Source organism: Vipera berus (assembly GCF_964194415.1).
Source record: "Vipera berus genome assembly, chromosome: 1".
NCBI lineage: Eukaryota > Metazoa > Chordata > Lepidosauria > Squamata > Viperidae > Vipera > Vipera berus.
The window spans coordinates 333,855,985-333,877,721 of record NC_138202.1 but is presented as its reverse complement, the minus strand read 5'-3'; the positions used below and the strand labels follow the sequence as shown (position 1 = coordinate 333,877,721).

Below are 21,737 nucleotides of genomic sequence, written 5' to 3'. Positions count from 1 at the left end.
GTTCTTCACATTCGCCATTTCTACTACCCATCCAATAATATACAGGAAGAAAGAAAATGTGGGCCACTAAAATACTGAGTTTGACAATATTGGCCTAGGAGATGAGAGGTTTCCTTCTGTGTTTCATTGTGGAATGGTGGTTAAGGAGTTGGACTACAGCAGGAAGATCAAGGTTGTAGTTTTTTCTTGGCCACTGAAACTCAGTGTGTGACTTTGGGTCGATCAATATCCCTTAGCCCAGCCTACCTCCCAGGGTTGTTCTGGAGAAAAATGGGAGGAGGAAGAATTGTGTGCGTGTATGTGTGTGTGTGCGTGTGTATGTATGTGTAGGGGCTGGTGCTCATCTCCGTTTCAAAGCCGAAGAGCCAGCGCTTGTCCGAGGACGTCTCTGTGGTCATGTGGCCGGCATGACTAGACACCAAAGGCGCACGGAACGCTGTTACCTTCCCACCATAGTGGTCCCTATTTTTCTACTTGCATTTTTACGTGCTTTTGAACTGCTAGGTTAGCAGAAGCTGGGACGAGTAACAGGCGCTCACTCTGTTGACCTTCTGATCGACAAGCTCAGCATCGTAACCCACCGCTTCCCTGACCATACATACATATATACATACATGCATACATACACACACACACACACACATGTACATGTGTATGGGTGTATATGTATATGTGTATGTATGTGTGTATATACACACACACACATACATACATATGGGGTGAGTTTCCCTCCTTCCAAGAAGATCAGTTTTGAGATGACCCACTCTGCACCTTGGAAAAGCTTAGTGAACATGGATTGTTCCATGTTCCTGAGACTCAAATTGAACTCTGGATCTCCTGAGTGTTACCATTTCTCTCCAAGGAGAGGACATGCTGTGTTGATAGTGAATGTTAAAGAGAAATTTGGGGGAGAGGAAGAATGAAGAGGTCTTTCATTAAGACAAGTTGGCACTATTCAGTTCAGTGGATTCAGTAAGAAGCAGCTGAATCCAATCTCAGGAAGTTTAACAAACATGATTACTCCTTTGTTTTTATTGTTGAAAAGTTTGAAGCAGGAAATGTGATGGGGAGGTTTTTCATTTAATAGCTTTTCATCCTGGATGTCATTAAAGCCATTTTGGTGCTAGAGGAGCTGTAATGAGCCTCAGGGGTTTCTTAAAACATTTAAGAAATAAAGATGGGAGCTGTCTTCACCTATTTGCGGAATTCTCATAAACCCACAGAAGTTAATTTCCCAAGGACACATTTTAAAGAACTGATATCAAAGAAGGCAGATCCAGAACTATAGACCATGTTAGAAGGCAAAGTGATCACAACCCATCTTTAAACTATGGCACACTCACCAAGGCTCTTCCTGTCTTACTGCAGGGGTTCAATGTTGCTGGACTTCCATGTGTGGCAAATCCTGGCATTACAGCCTTATCCAGAAGCCTTTAAGCCATTTACCGGTTGAGCTCTGGACGGCGCTTGACCTTCGCTCCTTCCAACGGGATCTTAAGACCTACTTGTTTGAACAAGCCGGCCTGGCCTGATGGGTTTTGGGTTTTATTATTGCTTTTAAGGTATTTTAACTTATTGTTTTAAGGGATTGGGCACTTGTTTAATCTTGTCTTAATTTTTGTATTCTTGTATTAGTATTTATTGCCCTGTTCACCGCCCTGAGTCCTTCGGGAGAAGGGCGGTATACAAATAAAATTATTATTATTATTATTTATATTTGTGACCCATATTGCTTTTAAGGCAAGGTTAGGGGACATTATATCCTCCAGAAATGGAAGTTGTACTCCTGATCAGTTCTATTTGAACACTGCACTAAGTCAATAGGATCAAAGAGACAAACAACTGAGTGTCCTCCAGGCAGCACAAGTCAAAGGCTGGGACTGTAAAACTAACATCAGGTGGTGATGACCCTAGAGAAGCAAGGCCAGCATTCCTAGCTGCTGATTTCTTTGATGTTTCATTTTTTAAAAAGACCTGCCACCGATGTATTAACAAATCAGAGTGTTGTACATTCAGCTTTTTTTGGGCAAAAACCCCCAAACAAATGGATGAAAGAAACGGGTCTGTGAAGTCAAACTGCTGAGTAACACATATTTAGCTAGGAGGTGGAAGAGCTCCAGGGATTGCAGAAATCACAGGAGAGATTTTTAAGAAAACCTGAGTGGAAAAGGGACAAAATTTGTTGGGTAGTATTTGCTGTGGTTAAGATCTAAACAAATGAGATATCCACCCTTGGATTTAACTCCACAAATATTAGAATCTTTCAAACAGACGGAAGTGAAAAGATTTGAGAATTAAGTGCATGAACACAAATCACATTCCAGAGAAGCCTAACAGAATCTCTCTCTATGGGGCAACATTATTCAACACACTGCAGCGGACAACAATCACGATGCTGTAGCTTAGCAGAATAAGATAAATATTCCCACTTTAAGAGCACACTGAGAAGCTGCAACTGGAGCAATCTTTTCCCCACTTCTAAAACACTCCTGGCTTCCAGCTGCTGTTCAGGCTAATGGGCTCTCGGCATGCAAATCAGAGCTCCCTCGTCAATTGAATGGGGGCAGTCTGGGGGGGAGGCAGGCGGAGTGGGGGAAGTCAGTATTTGTTAGGGAAGCAGCTTAATTGTACACACCAGGATGGCTTGTGGCTTTGTGTTGAGTTTTACATCCTATACTAAATGGTGATGCTTTGAGCTGCACTAAAGAGGGAGGTTCCCCTTAGGTGGTTGTTTCTAAAATGTCTGGCTTGCAATAAAGATTTTCCGTGGTTCGGAAGAGAAAACATCTCTTTCTTTCAAGATCACCTGTTATATTTAAGGTTTTCGAGAAGTCTGGGTGCATGAGTTGGCCCCCTATTATCAATGCACACCCCAATGTATTAATGCGCTCCACTGCTGTGAATGGCAAATTATAGTAGAGGAAGGCTTCCCTCTTCAGGCTTTGATGTGCTCAACTGATGGGAACAAATGGACGCTAATTGGCAGTTGGCAATGCCAGGCACCTGGGATGCAAGGATGGGGACTAAAACTGGCCGAAACTGGCAGAAATGGGTGCCAGAGGAACTGAAACCAACATTTTGGGCTTTGGATCACTGTGAAACCACCTATTTTTTTTAAAAAAAAATCCCATTTATATCCCGCCCTTCTCTGAAGACTCAGGGCGGCTTACAATCTAAAGCACAAATCAATGTGCTTAGCAATAGCCTTCATTCTATGTATATATTTTATATTCTGCCTATGAAAAACATACACAACCCAATAAATGGTAATCAAGTCTTTGCAACCCAGAACAAGGTATCAATTCCACAGGATACTAGTCTTGAAAGGTTTCTTGCATGCTCTCCTATTATTCACCATTAGTTGAAGAAAACACAATACACCCAGAGTTTCGGTCCTATATTGAACAAAAATGTACACGGAAAATCTGATAGCCTGGGGGAAAAATATTGGAAATAAATCTAGGAAGGGCTTTGTTGCATCAGACAAAAGCTTCTTGAGTCCAGTTGCACCCTCTTTCCAGCAGCATGAAGCTTGTTATGAAGAGAATAGCTCTCCTTTGTTTTGTCTCCCCAGTGTCCAATATCTTTAAATGTAAGTTCCGAGAGATCAGTTTAACCATGATGGAAAATGGAAACATTTCTGAGAAATAATGCTAGCCCCAAAGACATAGAGTAGAAACATCAGATTTTCAATACTTGAATATATATCCGATAAATATTAGAAGACATGGTCCTTAAAAGAAAAACAAAAAAACACATTGTATCAAATAAAAAAAAATCTACCGTATGTATCCCAGACAGGGTAGTCAGATGCCCATACTGAATGATATATAAAAGCTTCCACCTTGTCTGTCTCTCTAGCCTGTTTATTATTTCTCATAATCCACTGCATGTCAAACACGCAGGCCACACCCACTCCAGCCCCACAAAGTCAAAAGACATCCCGATATGTCACAATACGGCCCGTGATGTGATTGGACTTGACACCCCTGTTTTAGAATATACTGACAAATATGCCCTTCACAGTTTTTAATTTTTCTAAAATACACGTCTTCCATTTATAAACTCCCATCTAACTCAGGTGTTATTTGATGCACCTTTTAAACAGAAGCCCAAAATATTGTATCTTACACTGTACACTAGCAGTAAAGCAAATGCAGTCTAAATGTGGATCCTAAACAAGCATAATTTTTCTCATCCATGCTAGAGACAATGATCAATGTGGAAAACTACGAAGGACAACTATATTATAGGAAAAACAACAATTGTGAACACAACACCCCCTGCCCCCAAAACACAGAGTCCCAAGGCATGCAAAAGAACATGGAACTCTGATCACTAGAAGTGGGTATAACTGGAAGAATGGAATAGCATATCATCAGACAAGACTTCAGACATGGCAGTCAACTAACAAAGGAACACAAGCAGGATTTAAAAGAGCTTCAAACCAATCCCTAAGATAGGGAATAACCCATTTACCCCAATTAGTTGTCCAAAATAGATTTCTCAGGCACAATAGCAAAACTAATAGGAACTCTAATCAGAAAAACTGGCAGAAATTAAACAAAATATTGATATTTTCTTTTGCCTCAATGAAAACTGGGCAATGTGACAAATATTTCTGTATATATATCATCTAAGAGAGAGGTATTTTATTTTATTTTATTTTTTGGATGGTGGCTATGCTTAGAATGTTGACATTGTGCCAGGATGCTCTAGCTGCCATAGCAAATGGGCTAGTCCATTGGCGGAATGACTAGCCATGCTGATGTAGCTAGTCTCCAAACAAACCATTCAGGGGGGACTGGTCATTGCAAGGGCAGCAAGAAAATTACCCAAAGGAACATTGGTGCATGTAGCCAATACACTGGTAATCTCAAGTAGGAATTTATTACAAAACTAAGTCGGAGCACTGATACAAGTAACCCAATTTTGCTTAGTAAAACTGAAAGGTTCTAGAACAGGGGTGTCAAACCGCCAGCCCGCAGGCCAGATGCATCATGTGGAAGCCGCGCCCTCCGTGGCCGGGAATGGCAAAACTGTCCCGATACGTCGTGCGACGTCATGTGACGTCGTGAGTTTGACATGTCTGTTCTAGAAAGTTTGCTAGAAGAGAAAAACATACAACAGACTTTTTTTCCTACAAAATGTGACCTCATTTCAGCAACATCAATAGCAACAGCTATTGTTCTTTGTTCTCAAGAAAATCTGAACAATACTTATATCTGTATCTTGCTGACACCAGTTACAGTATCTCAATAAGCAACATCTCGGTGCTCTATTCATTCACTTCACTCATTACTTCAAGGTCTTTCATTCCCCCTCTCCAAACAATCCTGAAGATCTCTCTTATCAGTCCCCCCCACCTTCCTTAATGAGCCCACCTTTCATTCCTCACCTCTGGGGTGATTTCAATCTTCTCATAGCGGCGTTTGAATGGAAGAGTTAGCACCTCTGCTCTACGGTAAGACATGGGTGGAGGCAAACAGTCAACCATCAAATCTGTGCGATGGGATTGGGTTGGAGGAGGCTGAGTATATTGCTCAGGACAAACCACATGGAGAGGCTGTTACGAAAACAAGGAAAACACTCTTGAGATTTTCAGTAAGGTATACAATGCAGTTTCAAAGTGTGAAAAAAAGGTTTTCACACTTTTTTCAAGATAAATTAATTAAAAGTATGTGCTGTCCAACTCCCAATGACTCCACATACCGTTTATATGCTGTATGTAGAAGGAGGGGTTATTTTCAAGGCTTTGCATAATAAAATTTACAGAAACTAAAAAAATAGCATGTGAGGGAGAAAAATGTCCAGCCCAGTCTGCTTTCTGCTTGGAAAGGAATGAAATAAAATAAAATAATAAAATAGGACATATTTCGCCCCCGCTCCCTCCACCCAGAGAGTCCCCAAATCAAGGTACATTCAACCATTACAGGACCATAAGACCAGGCCTTAAAAAAGTTATTCTGGGAAGATCTGCAGATGGATGAATTTCAAATCCCAGAATTTTTAAGCTTACAGGATCATTACTGAGAATTCGTGGAGGGAATGACCATGAATCTGGAGAATGCCTTGCTTGGGGAAAACTAGAAAAAGTTGATTATGCTGAAAAACTGAAGAAATGGTAGCTTGTCTCAAGCCTTCAGATCAGTTCATCTAAGGTTTATATTAGTTAAATCTGAAGCACACAATTGGGCAATGCATATGTAGATTGTATTGTAAATTGTATCATTTAGATAATGATGTCATTAGACCAGGGGTCCGTGGGCCGGACGCGTCATCTGGAAGCCGCACCCACCCCATTGCTGGCAATGGCAAAACTGTCCCGATACGTTGCGTGATGTCACATGACGTCACGAGTTTGACATGTCTGTATTAGACAAATGGCAAATGAACACCAATCATACCATTATGCAACTTCCAACTGAATTTTGACCACTGAATGTGGTTCCTTTTCAGCTCAGATCTGGAAAACTGGGATTTTTATTGTACTACTGCAGCTCTAGTAAGAAGTTATGCTGCAAGGAATATAATATTTGAAATGTGCAGCCGTCTCACAGTGACCTTCCTAAATTCTGTGGGGCCCTGAGGGCTTCACTAACATGATGATGCCAAGTGGGTGTGAACAAGTCACACAGTCTTTTCTTTACGGTTGGTTTTTTTCCCCCTCAACTGCTGTTACAATTATTTTAGAACTTACTGTGTCCCCTGTATTCCTCATCTCAAAATGGCAATCAGTGATTTTTGACAATTGCACTGCCAAACATAAATGACAAGTGATTTTTGACAATTGCACTGCCAAACATAAATGACAAGGAGTCCTAGAGGGCTGGGAAAATGGGGTCAGGGCAACCTAGGTTGGAGGTAACCAAAGGGATAGAAGTCTGCATTACAGGAGGACAAATGTCAGTTGCATGCTCAGCAAAACTTCACATAATGCAATCTGGCAAAAATCCAGTTTCTAACAAGAAGGCCTCTTTGGAAGCCTTCAAATACAGTCCAATTGGATTTTCTTCACTGAGCAATAAATTGGCATAAAGAATATTTCCAGGCGCATCTGCAGAAGCAGAGGTTTTCATTAAAACGATGAAAGCAACACTGGACCATTGCAACACAAACTCTACCACAAGAACACATTTACAAAAGGCATGGAATTTGTGTCCTGATGGTGTGGTACTGCTTTCATAATTTCTCAGTGCTTGACACACACACACACTCATACCCCGGTGCCTCAGTTCTATCATATATGACTGAATAAATTTTGGAGGCAGCCATACTTAGGTAAAGTATAATTTGGACTTGCAGTAAGCATATTAAGACAAGTGAATTTGATTACCTGTACTTCTTTGAGTAGTTTAGACACCTGGATAAAATTCAGCCTGGTGTCTATAGGACAGTAGATGCACTTCATGGCCAGTGGCTGGTAGGGGGCCAATGCATCCAGATAAGAGAAGTCAGGCTCTGTAAACAGGAAAGGGGAGGGAGGGAGGGAGGGAGGGAGGGAGGGAGGGAGGGAGAGAGAGAGAGAGAGAGAGAGAGAGAGAGAGAGAGAGAGAGAGAGAGAGAGAGAGAGAGAGAGAGAGAGAGAGAGAGAGAGAGAAACCAAGTGTTTAATATTATGCCAAAACTACAACACACTCCTCCATAGGACTTTGGACCTTGATTTAAATCAGAAAGCAGGGACTATACGTCTTGGGGACATCTTAATAATCAAGATTTCGAGCCCTGAAGCAAAAAGGATGCATAGAATAAACAAAGGCAAGACAAATAAAGAGTATAAGAATCAGTTTTGTGTAAAAGCTAAAGGCACTGAAGCTAGACGCCAGGAGGCTGTGAGTTCTATTTCCACTTTATGAATGAAGCTAGTTGGATGATTTAGGGCCAGTCAATCTCATTCAGCATAGGAAGAAGACAAGGGCAACACACTTCTGAAAACTATTAAGAAAATTCAGTGGGTCATTAGGAATCAAAGACACCAAAAAGAAAAAGAGGGCTGGTGACAGGACTTATGAGTTCCTGGAAAAGGAGAAAGAGTTGGCTTATTACCCAAAGCTTGGTTCTAAACACTCCAAATTCTGACATTTGAATACAGACACAAAAGAAACCACACTGGCACCGAGCTTCCCTGGACTTGTGGTTGTGTCTGCTAGCATCAGTTTTCTTTCTCACAATGCCCCAGAGCAATACTATAGCAGGAACTTTGCAGAAATTTACATTTAAAGATTTCTGCACATTTGATCCAAGGGTTTTACTACCCTCTCCTTTATTATGAATCTGTTGACTCTCCAACACATTATTTTAAGTAATTTAATTTTCCCTTCTTGTCCTACCCACTCATCATAGGCTCCTGATTTGAATGAAATCACTTTGACAGAAGAATTCAACAGGGGTAAGCTTTAGCCAATACATCTACCTCCCAACATTTTCAAAGACAGTCCATGAGCAGTACAACAGTCCCCATTAAGAATTAAAGTTTCTTGTCATCTGGCTTGTACAACAGCTTTGTTAATTGAGGTTGCCATCTGATCCATCATTCTTCTCCAATATGGTGGCTTCCAGATATTTTGGATTACATTCCCATCATCCATATGGGAAGAGACAAGGTAAGGAAAGTTATTGGATGCCCTGATTCTCGGGAAATTCCTACCAAATTTTGTGAGACCTAATTCTGAGTAACCACAAATAGAATTGTCTCATGTGGATTATCATCAGATTATTATTGTTGTTGTTATTATTATTATATCTACTTTTACCACTGTGCTTGTCTGAAAAGCAAGGAGCTGTATAACAGTATAAAAATAGGATTTCTGCTGTATCTTCAAATTCAATATAAATAAATAAAATGTGCTCTTATTCAAAGACTTCAAGGGAAGAGATTCTTAGTTCAGCTTATCCCTATTTGTTGATATCCTTCCCCATGAAATAATGAATCACAATTCCCATTACAAACACATCATAAGAAAGATACCACAGTGGAGAAGGCTAACCTAGTTATTTTCAGATAATCAATAGAAAATTATGTCAATTAGTCTCATGTAGAATGACAATGGCCATTCATCTAGAAGAATTATCACTTCTTTCCTATTGGAAATTTAATCAAGAGGCAGTGGCAACAGGTCGGGGGAGGGGGAATAGGGAAACTATGTCTTGCATTTAATTAAATCTTCCATTAAAGCAGAGTCAGATTAGAAATAGTTCATTCTGCAACAAGGAAATTGAATTTGGGAAAAAGTACTCCTCAAACATTTCATCTCTGAAAAAAAAAGTTTACACAATAGACAGCAATATTTCTTCAAAGCTTTTCAACATAGAAAAGGAAGTTGTGGGCTTGAGCCCAAAATATTTTTCCAAAGTTAGTTGAGCAACCCTGTTTCAACTTCAGTATTAAGTTACATGAACATCTTTTCTCTGAGTTATAGCAAAAACTTAAAAGTCCTGTGGGAAAATCCAGAATGGCCAGGCGGTCCGTGACATATCTAGACATAACTACAGACAAGATGTTTTAAGTGAAGCAGAAAAAACAATTTCTGAGAATCCACACATGGCATTTCAATGGCAAATGTTGAGTTCCAAGTGCTGGATTTATTTATTTTTGGCCTCATCCAGCAAACCTGCTTTTTCTTGAACACAATGTCACAAAACATGATTTGTGGGTCTGCTCTTGGAGTTGGTTCTGGTAAAAGTCTCCCTTTTAGCCAGAAGGATGCCAACATTTGAATTAATTATTCAAACTTGATCAAATTTCAGAGGAACTTTATTACCGTATTTTCCGGCGTATAAGACGACTGGGCGTATAAGACGACCCCCTACATTTCCTGTTAAATTATAGGGTTTGGGCTATACTCGCCGTATAAGACTACCCCTCTTCCAACACACACCAAATAAAAATTAAAAAACATCAGATTTGATTTTAATATGGTAATTTTAATTCAAATGCTTATGACATGCAGGTACTTAGTAGGAAAACTGTCACTTATAAACATAAGGCTGTTTGTCATCAAACATGTAAACATAAAACAGTGCAAGTGGATTAAACTTTAATAATAATAATAATAATAATAATAATAATAATAATAATAAGAAGAAGAAGAAGAAGAAGAAGAAGAAGAAGACGTTGGAAGGGACCTTGAAGGTCATCTAGTCCAACCCCCTGCTAAGGCAGGAAACCCTATACCATTTCAGACAAATGGCTGTCCAGTCTCTTTTTAAAAACTTCCAGTGTTGGAGCATTCACCACTTCTGGAGGCAGGTTGTTCCACTGGTTAACTGTCAGGAAGTTTCTCCTTAGTTCTAGGTTGCTTCTCTCCTTGACTAGTTTCCATCCATTGCTTCTTGTCCTGCTTTCAGGTGCTTTGGAGAATAGCTTGGCTCCCTCTTCTTTGTGGCAGCCCCTGAGATATTGGATCACTGCTATCATGTCACCCCTCACCCTTCTCTTCGTTAAACTACACATACCCAATTCCAGCAACTGTTTCCTATTTTCCTAATTCACTTTTTCACTTTTCCTAATTCACTCTAAAGCTTTCCCTGCGCAGAGCCTTAAGTAACACCAGCTGCCTGCAATTAGTGCAGGTTCGCATCCCACCAGGCTCAAGGTTGACTCAGCCTTCCATCCTTCCGAGGTAGGTAAAATGAGGACCCAGATTGTTGGGAGCAATAAGCTGACTTTGTAATAATGCTGCTTGGGGTGGTGGTGAAAGCTCTAATAAGCAGGCATATACATAGAATGAAGGCTATTGCTAAGCACATTGATTTGTGCTTTAAATTGTAAGCTGCCCTGAGTCTTCGGAGAAGGGCGGGATATAAATGGGATTAAAAAAAACACCAAATGGGAGATCCATTCCAGGTTTTCCAGCCAGCCCGCCCAGTTCCTGAGTCAAATGTGTCCTTAGAGCTAAGCAGCTGCTCTGACTGTGGCATTCCCCACCTGCCTTTCAAGTTGGGATAGACTACAGCTGCTCTTCAACTTTAGAAGGAAAGACGCCCAGACCCCAGCCTGTAAAAAATCACAGACTGCAGCTTCTACTCCAATTGGTCCCGCTTTCCCTGCGCAGACTAAATGGGAGATCCGCTCCAGGTTTTCCAGCCAGCCCTGTCCCTAAAGTTTCAGCACCCGGCGTATAAGACGACCCCTGACTTTTGAGAAGATTTTCATGGGTAAAAAAGTCGTCTTATACGCCGGAAAATACGATAGCTACTCATCTCCCTTTCAGGCCCAATTAAAACTACTGCTCTTTATTTTAAAGGTCCCATTTACTTTCCAGAATGATAAAATGTCTGTGGAAAAACCATATTGGCTTTTATTGGAAGTGAAGTCTCTGTGGGTTTGGTAAAAAGATGATGATGATGATGATGATGATGATGATGATGATGATGATGATGCGTACAGTATGTGAATTACTTACCCAGGTTCACACATTAGAATCGCAGGTCTGTTTTGCTATTAATTACATCAGAAATCATACCTGTAAATATAACAGTGTTGAGACTGGATTTGCCCCACAGTTCCATGAAATGCACCACATCGCCAAACCGAAGCGAGGGATGACCAGTGAACACCACACAAGGCTGCTTGAAGTCATTACTAAAATCTCCATGGATGCTGGGGTAATGCTTCAGTTTGTTTGACTGGATAAGCTGGTATTCAGAAGGAGGAAGATGGTTATTTGCTTTTTTCTTTAATAATTACTTTGAAGACACATTTTGGTGACTGTTAAACTGCCCCTCCACACTCCAGCCTCTGTTCCTAGAGGATAAATATGGATTTTGGCCCTGCTTCTCAGTTTTCTGGCTAGGATCACGTAGTAGTTGTAATGTCTGTTCTTATAAGATTTAGTTTATAAACAAAGTAACATAGCAATATTGTAGGCTATGCACTCTGTAGTTCCCAGACAAAGAAAGAAAGCACAGCTCCCAAGCCAAATATGGTTGTCTTCTGAGTATTTCTTCCAGCAATGAAACCTGGAGTGTCAGCAGGCAATTGTAGGAGACGAATTCTTTTGTAAGTAAGAATTCCATCTCCAGAGAGCAGAGATAAAGGGCTTTGTAAGCAAGTCTTGCCAAACCTGGAATAAGAAGCTTTGCCTTGGGGTGGCTAATGGACATTTTCTTTGACAAGACAAGAACGACTAATAATAATGCATTAAAGAAATGCATGCAGACTTCTGAAAACACATTCAACTTCTTCTTGTTTCCCATTGATGGAAGTAAAAGAAGCAGCTTCAAGGATACCTTTTATACTATATTGACCAAAATCTCCAGGGGCTGGAGATGAGAAAAAAACCCAAAACAAAAACCAAATACATTCTCTAAGCTTAAGTTGCAGCATTAAAAACAAGGGCATTCTCCAACAGCTTGCTTTTTCTTTCATATAAAGTGGATGCAGTTTGGAAGGTCAATAAGCAGACATGCAAACTGCAGAAATCTACGAGGCCACTCTTTTTTTTTTTTAAACAAGGCCAACATATATAGCAAACCATTTTGCCTTGATCTGAGTTGGCAAACCGGTCGTCCCCCAGTTTCACAACTGGTAAGGAAGCAGCTGTCGTGGACTTCCTACATCTCCCAAGCTTCTCTCATAGCTTGCAGCTCAAAAGACCTTTCATTGTAGCCTATACTGTTACAGTAAATCATGGAGCTCTGGTAATTAGCGGTTTGGGCACAAGATACAGGAAGCCATCTACTAAAAAAGGCAAGAAATGAAAAGACATTAGCTTTCCATAGCTTTAGACTTAAAAATGACACCCATTTCAGCCACACCTGGAATACAGAGACCATGAAAATCCAACCAAGCAAAAAGTCCTTATTAATCATTTGTCCCAGAAAACCACCATAGGAAGGTTGCATTGTTCTAAATTACTTATACGTTAGGCTTAAGAGTTAGAGGGTCTTCTGTTTATAAACATAAACCCACAGAATAGGAAGGGGCCAGTCATCAAGTCAGGCCTCCTTTTCAATGCAGAAATCCAAGTCCAAACACCTGGGCTGCCTGCCTGAACTCATCCATAATTCCAACAAAAAGTAGTCTCAGAAATTATTTGGGTCTGCAGACTATGAAGGATTATAGTTAGCCAAAGGAAGCAAGAGTAGGCTATATCTGGGCTGCACTTGGTCTTTGAATAATATGCCAGGGATGCAGTCTAAGAAATAGGATGGTCAGGATAAAAATAAAACTTAATTAAAATTAAATTAAAAACTAAATAGCTTTACAAGCTTATATATATGCACTCTCTTTCTGTCATTCTAAAATTATAATTAATCAATAATTTTGTTTTTGGGAGTGGGCACAGCCCTAGGGAGGTTAGTCCTACTCAGCTAAAGAAGCTATATCCATCCTTTCCCATTTTGAAGGAATGAAATGGCAGCAAAGCCCTGCACATTTAGGGAAACCAACTTACCTCTGCATGAGGAAAGGGAGGTTCTGGTAGGTATACCTTCGTCTGCTTGTTGTGACATAACCTAAAGTTGAGAGGAGAGGGCAAAACAATCCAGAATTATAAGCCTGTCTGGCCAGACACAGCAAGTAACTGCTGCCACCTACTGCTCAGCTCATCAGCCAAAGTTTGATGGCAGCAACAGCCAAATAATTAAATGAATCTGGAGACTTCTCCAGGATCCCCCTGAATAGACAGACATCTGGGGGTCCTTTGAAAACTAACAATGTAATCATAGTATATCCCTTCATGGGCATCAGACCTGGGCATTTATCTCATAATAAACCTGTAAGTCTTGAAGGGATTAAAATGACTCTTTGGGTGTTTTTCCTGTATCAGACTCAGATGCTTCCCCTTCTGTTGATTATTTATAGAGGAAATGCAGCTATAGAAGAAAGAGACAATAGATATGGTTTGGGGAAAGAAATTCTGGGAGGACAACTTCCGGAGGACTACCAGTTCCCTATCTGGCCTTCTTTCAGGGATCTCCATGGAACAAAAATCAGAGGTTAATTGTTGAAATAGAACTGACATTGTCTGAATCCCACCACATGGATTATATGTCAGTAATAAATAGGACGCGGTGGCTCAGTGGGTTAGGACGCTGAGCTTGTCGATCAGAAGGTTGGCAGTTTGGCGGGTCGAATCTCGAGTGCCGCGTAACAGAGTGAGCGCCTGTTACTTGTCCCAGCTTCTGCCAACCTAGCAGTTCGAAAGCACGTAAAAATGCAAGTAGAAAAATAGGGACCACTATGATGGGAAGGTAACAGCGTTCCGTGCGCCTTTGGCATCTAGTCACGCCGGCCACATGACCACGGAGACGTCCTCGGACAAGCGCTGGCTCTTTGGCTTTGAAACGGAGATGAGCACCGGCCCCTAGAGTCAGAAACGACTAGCACACATGTGCGGGGGAACCTTTACCTTTACCTTTAATAAATAGGACACACAACACTTCTCCAGAAGTGCTGGCTCAGAAAGATATGAAGTACTTCTGAACGTACAGAATAAGAATGGACAAACCAGTTTCTAAGGTCTCTGGCGTAGGTGGGCTAAAACCTTTGATGGAAGGTGTTTAAAGACAAACCCCTAAAGGCTCAAAACTCCATTTCAACCTCAAAGAGCTCTGAATGCCTCCCCCAGAGTGGTTTTTCCCATTTCTCAGAAACATTTAAAAAATGAAGTGATCAGCCAAAAGTCTTGAATCTCTTTTCTGATAAACACAAGCCGCTGCCACCTACCATTCAGCAAAGATCTGGGAAAACTCAAGAGAGCTGTTTGCCACAGGTGAAATGAAGTAAAAGAGGATGTTGGAAAGTCCAGCAGAGTCAATGTACTGATAGAGACACTCCAAAAGATCATAGATCACTCCAGAGGGGTAGCAAGGGACCAGCACATTTCCTCCATTTCGAACTGTAAGAGCTTAACAAAGACACAAGGCAATAAAAATATAAGATATACAGTTCCAATAGTGTCCAACTAAGTAAACTCACAAACATGGCATAATGGAGGCAGTTGTCCCTGTGGTTTCTCCTCAACATGAAAATACTGAAAGATATTGTCTCTGAACACAAGAGGTTTCATTAAATGGCAATAAAGTAAACAAGCATTGGAAGACTCCTCTGAATTTAGAAAAGACAGTTATGTCCACAATTATTAATTTGAAACCTTTTTGCATAAATATTCCATGCATTGTGCAAAGTGCTCTCTTTTCTATGAACAGAACTAGTGCTTCATGCTGGTCCATTTCACTGATAATAGTAGAGTTCTGTATTCATTTTTTTTTCCTTTATATACTAGTAATCCTGAAAAATGCATTTTTCCAACAGCTGCTCAGATGTTTCAGAAACTTTTTATGTCTCCATCCCTCTTCTATATTCTATGGCCCGCAACTTGGGTGTCCTCCTGGATTCACGGCTTAACCTGGAAGATCATCTAACCGCCGTGACCAGGGGGGCCTTTGAAACAGGTTCGCCTGGTGCGCCAGTTGCGCCCCTTTTTGGACCGAGATGCCCTATGCACGGTCACCCATGCCCTTGTCACTTCTCACCTGGATTACTGCAATGCTGTCTACATGGGGCTGCCCTTGAAGTGCACCCGGAGGCTTCAGCTGGTGCAAAACGCGGCCGTGCGGGTGCTTATGGGAGTATCTCGATACTCCCATGTTACAGCTCTCCTGCGCGAGCTGCATTGGCTTCCGGTTGCCCTCCGGGTGCGATTCAAGGTGCTGGTAATTACCTTTAAAGCCCTACATGGCTTAGGCCCGGGGTACTTGCGAGACCACCTGCTGCCAATGTCAACCTCCCATCGCCCAGTTCGCTCCCACAGAGTCGGCCTCCTCAGGGTTCCGTCGGCCAGGCAATGCCGGCTGGCGACCCCCAGGGGGAGAGCCTTCTCTGTGGGCGCACCGACCCTCTGGAATGAACTGCCTCCGGAGCTGCGGACGGCCCCTGACCTTCGATCCTTCCGCCGTGACCTAAAGACATGGTTGTTCCAACAAGTGGGCCTGGACTGACCATGGTTTTTAATTTGGTTTTTATTGTGTATATTGTCCCGTATTTCTTATATTTATTGTTTAATTCTTTTTAAATTTTTGTATTTTATGTCTCTTAATTTTTATTGTTGTGAGCCACCCTGAGTCCTTAGGGAGAAGGGCGGCATATAAATTTAATAAATCCTAATCCTAATCCTATGCGCGGCTACTCCCAAGATTTCAAATCTGCATAAACTAATATTTGTTTGAAACGGTATGGGGTCTCCTGCCTGAGCAAGAGATTGGGACTAAAAGACCTCCGAGGTCCCTTCCAATTCTTTTAGTCTCTTATATTTACTGTTTAAGTTTATCTCTTTGTTTATTAATCAATTAAAGTATCTAATTTTTCTCTTCAAAACCAGGGTTCCCTTAGAGAAGTCACAATTAAAACTGGGAATCTAACATTTTTTTCCTGTAAAAGTTACACAAAATAGGTAATACAGCTGGATAATAAAAACTAAGTTATAAATCAGCAGTGGCTGACTTTTGCAGCCAATGGGAGCATCAAGGAATTTTGAGAGTATGTTACGGATATTATTATGGCTGTCATGGGAGGCAGGATCAGGCATAAAATACCCCACTTCCAGAGAAAGTAATGGGCAATTATTTTCATTTTTCAGGATGCCTCCAATATAAATAAAGATCGTGCTTGAGTTTGATGGTCTTGCTTTGCAATTTGTTAGCTTCTCATTTACTTTTTTTCCAATTAATTTTTTTTTAAAAAATAGAATCAATTGGGTTCATGGAGTCCATCACATGCCTAGGGAAATGCCTTGTGGGTCCTAGACTGGGTACTCAAGATTGTAAGTCAAAATATATAGTAAAAGATCTGGAAAAGTAGTTTTTAACATGGGGCTATTTCTTTGCTTAGTGAAGCTCGGAGTAATAGGTGGCAGCCTTCTCAGTGAAGAAATCTGGCTTTAGAGAAAGTGAACCTATCCAAGATTCTCCAGGACAGGACGGGTATATAAGGGGTCTTTCTATTCCAATTTAAACTTGCTGAAATAATAATCCAAGTGTGGGTCATTCTTGCCTCCATAGGTATTCTTTGGCTTCAACTTCTGGTTCTGGTTTATTCCTTAGATCAGACATGTCAAACACAAGGCCCGGGGCCCAGATCTGGCCCGCGAAGTGGTTTCATGCGGCCCGCGAAGCCATCCTGGAAACAGTGAGGGAACGGCCCCCACTGCCTTGGCCCTGGCCCAGAGTCCCTCCTTCTGCCAGAGACCCTCAGATCTGTCCCACTCCTGCCCAGGCCCCCATAGGCACCCTTGAGGTGAACGATGTAGAGCTGGCCATGCCCACCCAGTAGGCCATACGCACTCTAGCCACGCCCACCCAGTAGGCCACGCCCACCCTGGCCACACCCACCCGGCCCCCTGAGGGCAACCGCAATGCTGATGCAGCCTTCAATGAAATTGAGTTTGACACCCCTGCCTTAGATAAAGACTTACTGTTTTGTCCTTTGATTTCTAATTCCCACCTCCTGACTGACTGCAGATTATTGCTATGTCCCAACCTGACAATGTAGAGATGCAATCTCAGCGCTATTTTTGTGTGTGTGTGTGTGTCCGGCACTGTGCAACCTCAGTGTCTCTCGAAATAGACAAAGGGGAGACACAACTATTCTTGATCATCTCTGGAACGTAAGTGTAATGGTATGAGGGAAAGACCTATGTTAATATATATGGGAGATGGTGGTGGAAGAGATGTACTCTTCCATATTTGCAAGATTGATGTCAGCCTTACAGGGTAGACCAGACCGGAAACCAAACCAGATGAGATAATCCTATTTTATTATATAACTCCATTAACCGAATCTTGCAAGTCTGAAAGTACATCCCCCCCCTGCCTGACCCCGCCTTCTTTACAGCCCAAGAAATTAGGGTGGGTCTCTTCTGAGCTTCTTGTCCCAGCCACATTCCCGCTGTGGGCTCAGCTGTTTTTTATCTGAGCACTCCCTTAGCTGCATCTCTTTGTCTTGTTTCTCAAGGTAATTGTCAGAATCCATTTATATCACATTTCATAATTGTATAGGTAGAACAACGTGCTATTTCTGGGGATTCTGCCATCTCTCCGAGGGGGGGGAGAGGATGGTTACTAAAGCGATTTTCAAACAACAGGGGATGTTTTACTGGGGAAGGGGGGGGGACAGACAGGTCTGGATTGTATCTTCATTTACAACTGAAAAGGAAAGCAATAACCATAAAACCAAGGAGAGTTCCCTTTCCCATGGAAGGACCTGACACCTAGCAACTGACGACAGCCTGACCAAATGGATGAGGGGAGGGGCTGGAATGGGAATGGTTTATATACTGTAGGATTGAAATGTAACTTTTCTCAGATTCCGTCTTGTATTCCCACAATCGATTCCATCCTAGTAAACATTTTCCTTTTGGACTAACTTGCATCCAAGAGTTCTTATTTCCTAAGATGTGGATTGAGGTGTGTCCTGACAGTAGACGGAATCTCCTTTAAGAGTCAACCTGGAAGGGAAAACCTTACCGGGGGACTTTGCAACAAATAAAATGTCTGGCGACGAAGCAAGAGAGGAGGGAAGCCCCATGGAGGGGGAGTCTTCCCCCCAAATGGAATCCCAGAGACAATGGGAAGCTGAAGCAGCATATTCCCCCGGGGAAGAAGCGGTGGAGCAGTACGACCGAAAACCCCGGTGGTCGATGGGCGTTGGAAGGAAAAGTGAGTGGGAAAAGGCTTCGGGAAAAACGACCCTGAGGCGTAGTAACCACCAACCGGAATGGAGGCAAGAGATGGAGAGTTCCCTGCACGCCAGCGAGGAGGAGCGGATCCTGGAAAGGGCCATTGATCTGATGAAAGCAACCCTGAGTTCACTGAGGGAGGAGAGAGCTGAAAATCGCAACCGAGGCAGCGCCTGGGGACGCAACTGGAAAGGTAACGGAGGGGATCCAACACCTGAAACCCCGGGGCCATCCAATGGAACAGGAATTGCTGCCTCAGCAGTACCCCCCCCCAGAACCACAGATGGGGACCAGGATGAGGAGCGATACCGGCCACGGCGCAGACAACGCTCCAGCCAAAGACTCCCGCCCCTGGAAGTCAAATTCAAGGGGGAGCCATCACGACTGGGATTTTTCCTAACCCAAGTCCTCAGCTACATGGAAGAGTACGGACGGGACATCCCCAGTGACAAAACACGCATCCGAATTGTGCAATCTGCCCTGGACGGGATGGCTGCAGACTGGGTGGTGAACTTGCATGACTCCAACGCCCCAGAACTCAACGACTTCAACCGATTCATGTCATCTTTGAGGCGACGGTTCGAGGATCCTTTGGCTGACCGTAAGGCCCGGGAGAGAATCAAAACGGTGAGGCAGGGCAGGCGAGCAGTGGCTGATTATACCCAAGAATTCCGAGCCATTGCCAGCAAGCTGAACTGGCCAGAAGACATCCTCCTTAGCCACTTCAAAGACGGTCTGAACCACGACCTGTATGATGCTTGCCTGCTTCGAGGAGACCCACCCCACCTCGACGACTGGTACATCCTGGCGGAGGAAGTGGAAATAGACCTACTGAAGAGACACCGCAGAGGAAAACCATGGGGCCGCCTGCCACCCGAGCAAACACGCGAGGGGGAAAAACCACCAGCCACAGCCAAAAAATCAACAAGTTGCTTCAACTGCGGGAGAGAGGGCCACCGTGCTGCAGAATGTCGTTCAAAAGCCCCCCCACGAAAACCAGAGGCATCATCCTCCAAGAAGCCGGGGAAGCCCCAAGGCAACACAAAAGAATCTTCCATGAAGGGGACAGAGGCTGTAGAGTCCACAATTCCTGCCAGGAACTGGGACTGGACTCCGGCCTGCACTGCAGGGACGGGGGACAACTCGGAAGACAGCTCAGAGGGAGAACCATTGGTAAGTGGACCCCTTCCACCCATACTTAAGACAGTGACTATATTAGCTTCCCCTATGCCTGAAGCAGCCAAAATAAAAGCTCTGATAGACTCTGGGTGCATCTGCTGCCTTATCAGCCCAACGCTGGTGGAGAGATTGAGCATCCCAGTGAGGAGGCTAAAACAACCAATCTCTTTTAGTCAATTAGATGGGACAATAGCAGGGGGAGGACCAGCCACCCTAGCCACTTTACCAATCCACCTATCACAGGGGCCCCATGAGGAGGACATAACGTTTATAGTGGCCCCAGGCATGGAATGCCCAATGATCCTAGGACTGGAATGGCTGAAGAAATGGAACCCCGGGAAAAACTGGAGGACAGCAGAACTCAATTTCCCAAAGGGGGGGCAGAAGAACTTAGACTCCAAAAGCACCCCCCAACCCAGAGGGAGGAGACAGCAGCAGTGGGGAAAGAGAAGGGATTACCAGAGATACCGGAGGAATACAGGGACCTGACTGAGGTTTTCAGTGAGGAAAGAGCAGATGAGCTTCCCCCCCCACCGCCCCACAGACTGCACCATAGAATTCAAACCTGGGGCAAAACTCCCAAAACCCAGGATGTATGCCATGAGCCCAAGGGAAATGGCAGAAATGGAGAGATTCATAAAGAAAAACTTAGAAAGAGGATTTATTGAGCCTGCCAAACCCAAAGTGGCCGCCCCGGTTCTGTTCAGGGAGAAGAAGGATGGGTCCTTTCGTTTGGTTGTGGACTATAGAAATTTGAACACAATTAGTGAATGTAATCTGTACTCCCTTCCCCTAATGAAGGATATGTTATCCCACCTATCGAAAGGAAAGATTTTTACCAAACTAGACCTGAGGGAAGCATATTACCGTATTAGGATTAAGGAAGGAGACGAATGGAAGACTGCATTCAACTGCCCAATGGGGTGCTATCAATTCAAAGTATTGCCATTCGGACTGCAAGGGGCCCCCGCAGTCTTTATGCAATTAATTAATGATGTGCTGAGAGAGCACCTATATAAGGGGGTCCTGGTTTACCTCGATGACATCCTTATCTTCACAGAAACCAAAGAGGAACATATCAAACTAGTCAGAGCAGTCCTGAAGAAGTTGCGAGCTGCCCACTTATATGCTAAATTATCGAAGTGTGAATTCCATCAGGAAAAAATCAACTACCTGGGATATCGCATATCTCCAGAGGGCATCGAAATGGACCCTGAGAAGGTCAGGGCAGTACTAGAGTGGGCACCCCCCCGCACACGGAAGCAATTGCAAAGTTTCCTGGGGTTTGCAAACTTCTACCGCCAATTCATCCCCACATTTGGCCAAATAGCCATGCCCCTCACAAATTTGTTGAAAACGAAGGGGGGGTCACCCGTGAAACCCAGCCAGCCTCTGAAATGGTCAATGGAATGTCAAGCAGCATTTGAGAGGCTAAAGAGACTTTTTTCTGCTGAACCTGTCCTAAAACACCCACATCCCGACAAACCTTTTGTAATACAGGCAGATGCGAGTGATGTAGCGGTAGGAACCGTACTATTACAAGAAAATGATGGGGGGACATTGCAACCATGCGCATACACATCCAGAAAACTCACAGAAACAGAACAACGCTGGCCAATATGGGAAAAAGAGGCATTCTCGTTGAGGTGGGCATTACTAACATGGCGCCAATTTTTAGAAGGAAATAAAATACCTTTCCAGGTCTGGACAGACCACAAAAATTTGGAAGCACTAAAAACGCCCAGGAAGCTCACTCCTAAGCAAGCCCGCTGGTCCCAACATTTTCACCGATTCAATTTCACTCTCAAACACTTACCGGGGGGAAAGAACTTCCTGGCAGATGCATTATCCCGCATGCCCCAATATAACAGCACAAGA

At 43.1% G+C, this 21,737-nt stretch overlaps 2 protein-coding genes and 1 long non-coding RNA gene across 4 annotated transcripts in view; 1 reads left to right on the top strand and 2 right to left on the bottom strand.

Moving 5' to 3' along the window:
• Positions 1–1,710, top strand: part of EXTL3 (exostosin like glycosyltransferase 3) — a 146,363-nt gene extending 144,653 nt beyond the window's left edge. For both annotated transcript variants that reach the window (XM_081335505.1, XM_081335507.1), the window contains one exon: positions 1,369–1,710. The gene's annotated coding sequence lies outside the window, so the exon portion shown is untranslated. The remainder of the gene's footprint in view (positions 1–1,368) is intronic.
• Positions 1–21,737, bottom strand: part of LOC308672582 — a 171,002-nt gene that overhangs the window by 96,205 nt on the left and 53,060 nt on the right. The window lies entirely within an intron of this gene.
• Positions 1–21,737, bottom strand: part of INTS9 (integrator complex subunit 9) — a 77,306-nt gene that overhangs the window by 5,983 nt on the left and 49,586 nt on the right. The window contains exons 10-14 of the mRNA XM_081335530.1: positions 14,672–14,852; positions 13,398–13,458; positions 11,466–11,637; positions 7,337–7,461; positions 5,399–5,566 (exon numbers count right to left, since the gene is read on the bottom strand). Of these exons, the coding sequence (XP_081191656.1) occupies positions 5,399–5,566; positions 7,337–7,461; positions 11,466–11,637; positions 13,398–13,458; positions 14,672–14,852 (707 nt within the window). The remainder of the gene's footprint in view (positions 1–5,398; positions 5,567–7,336; positions 7,462–11,465; positions 11,638–13,397; positions 13,459–14,671; positions 14,853–21,737) is intronic.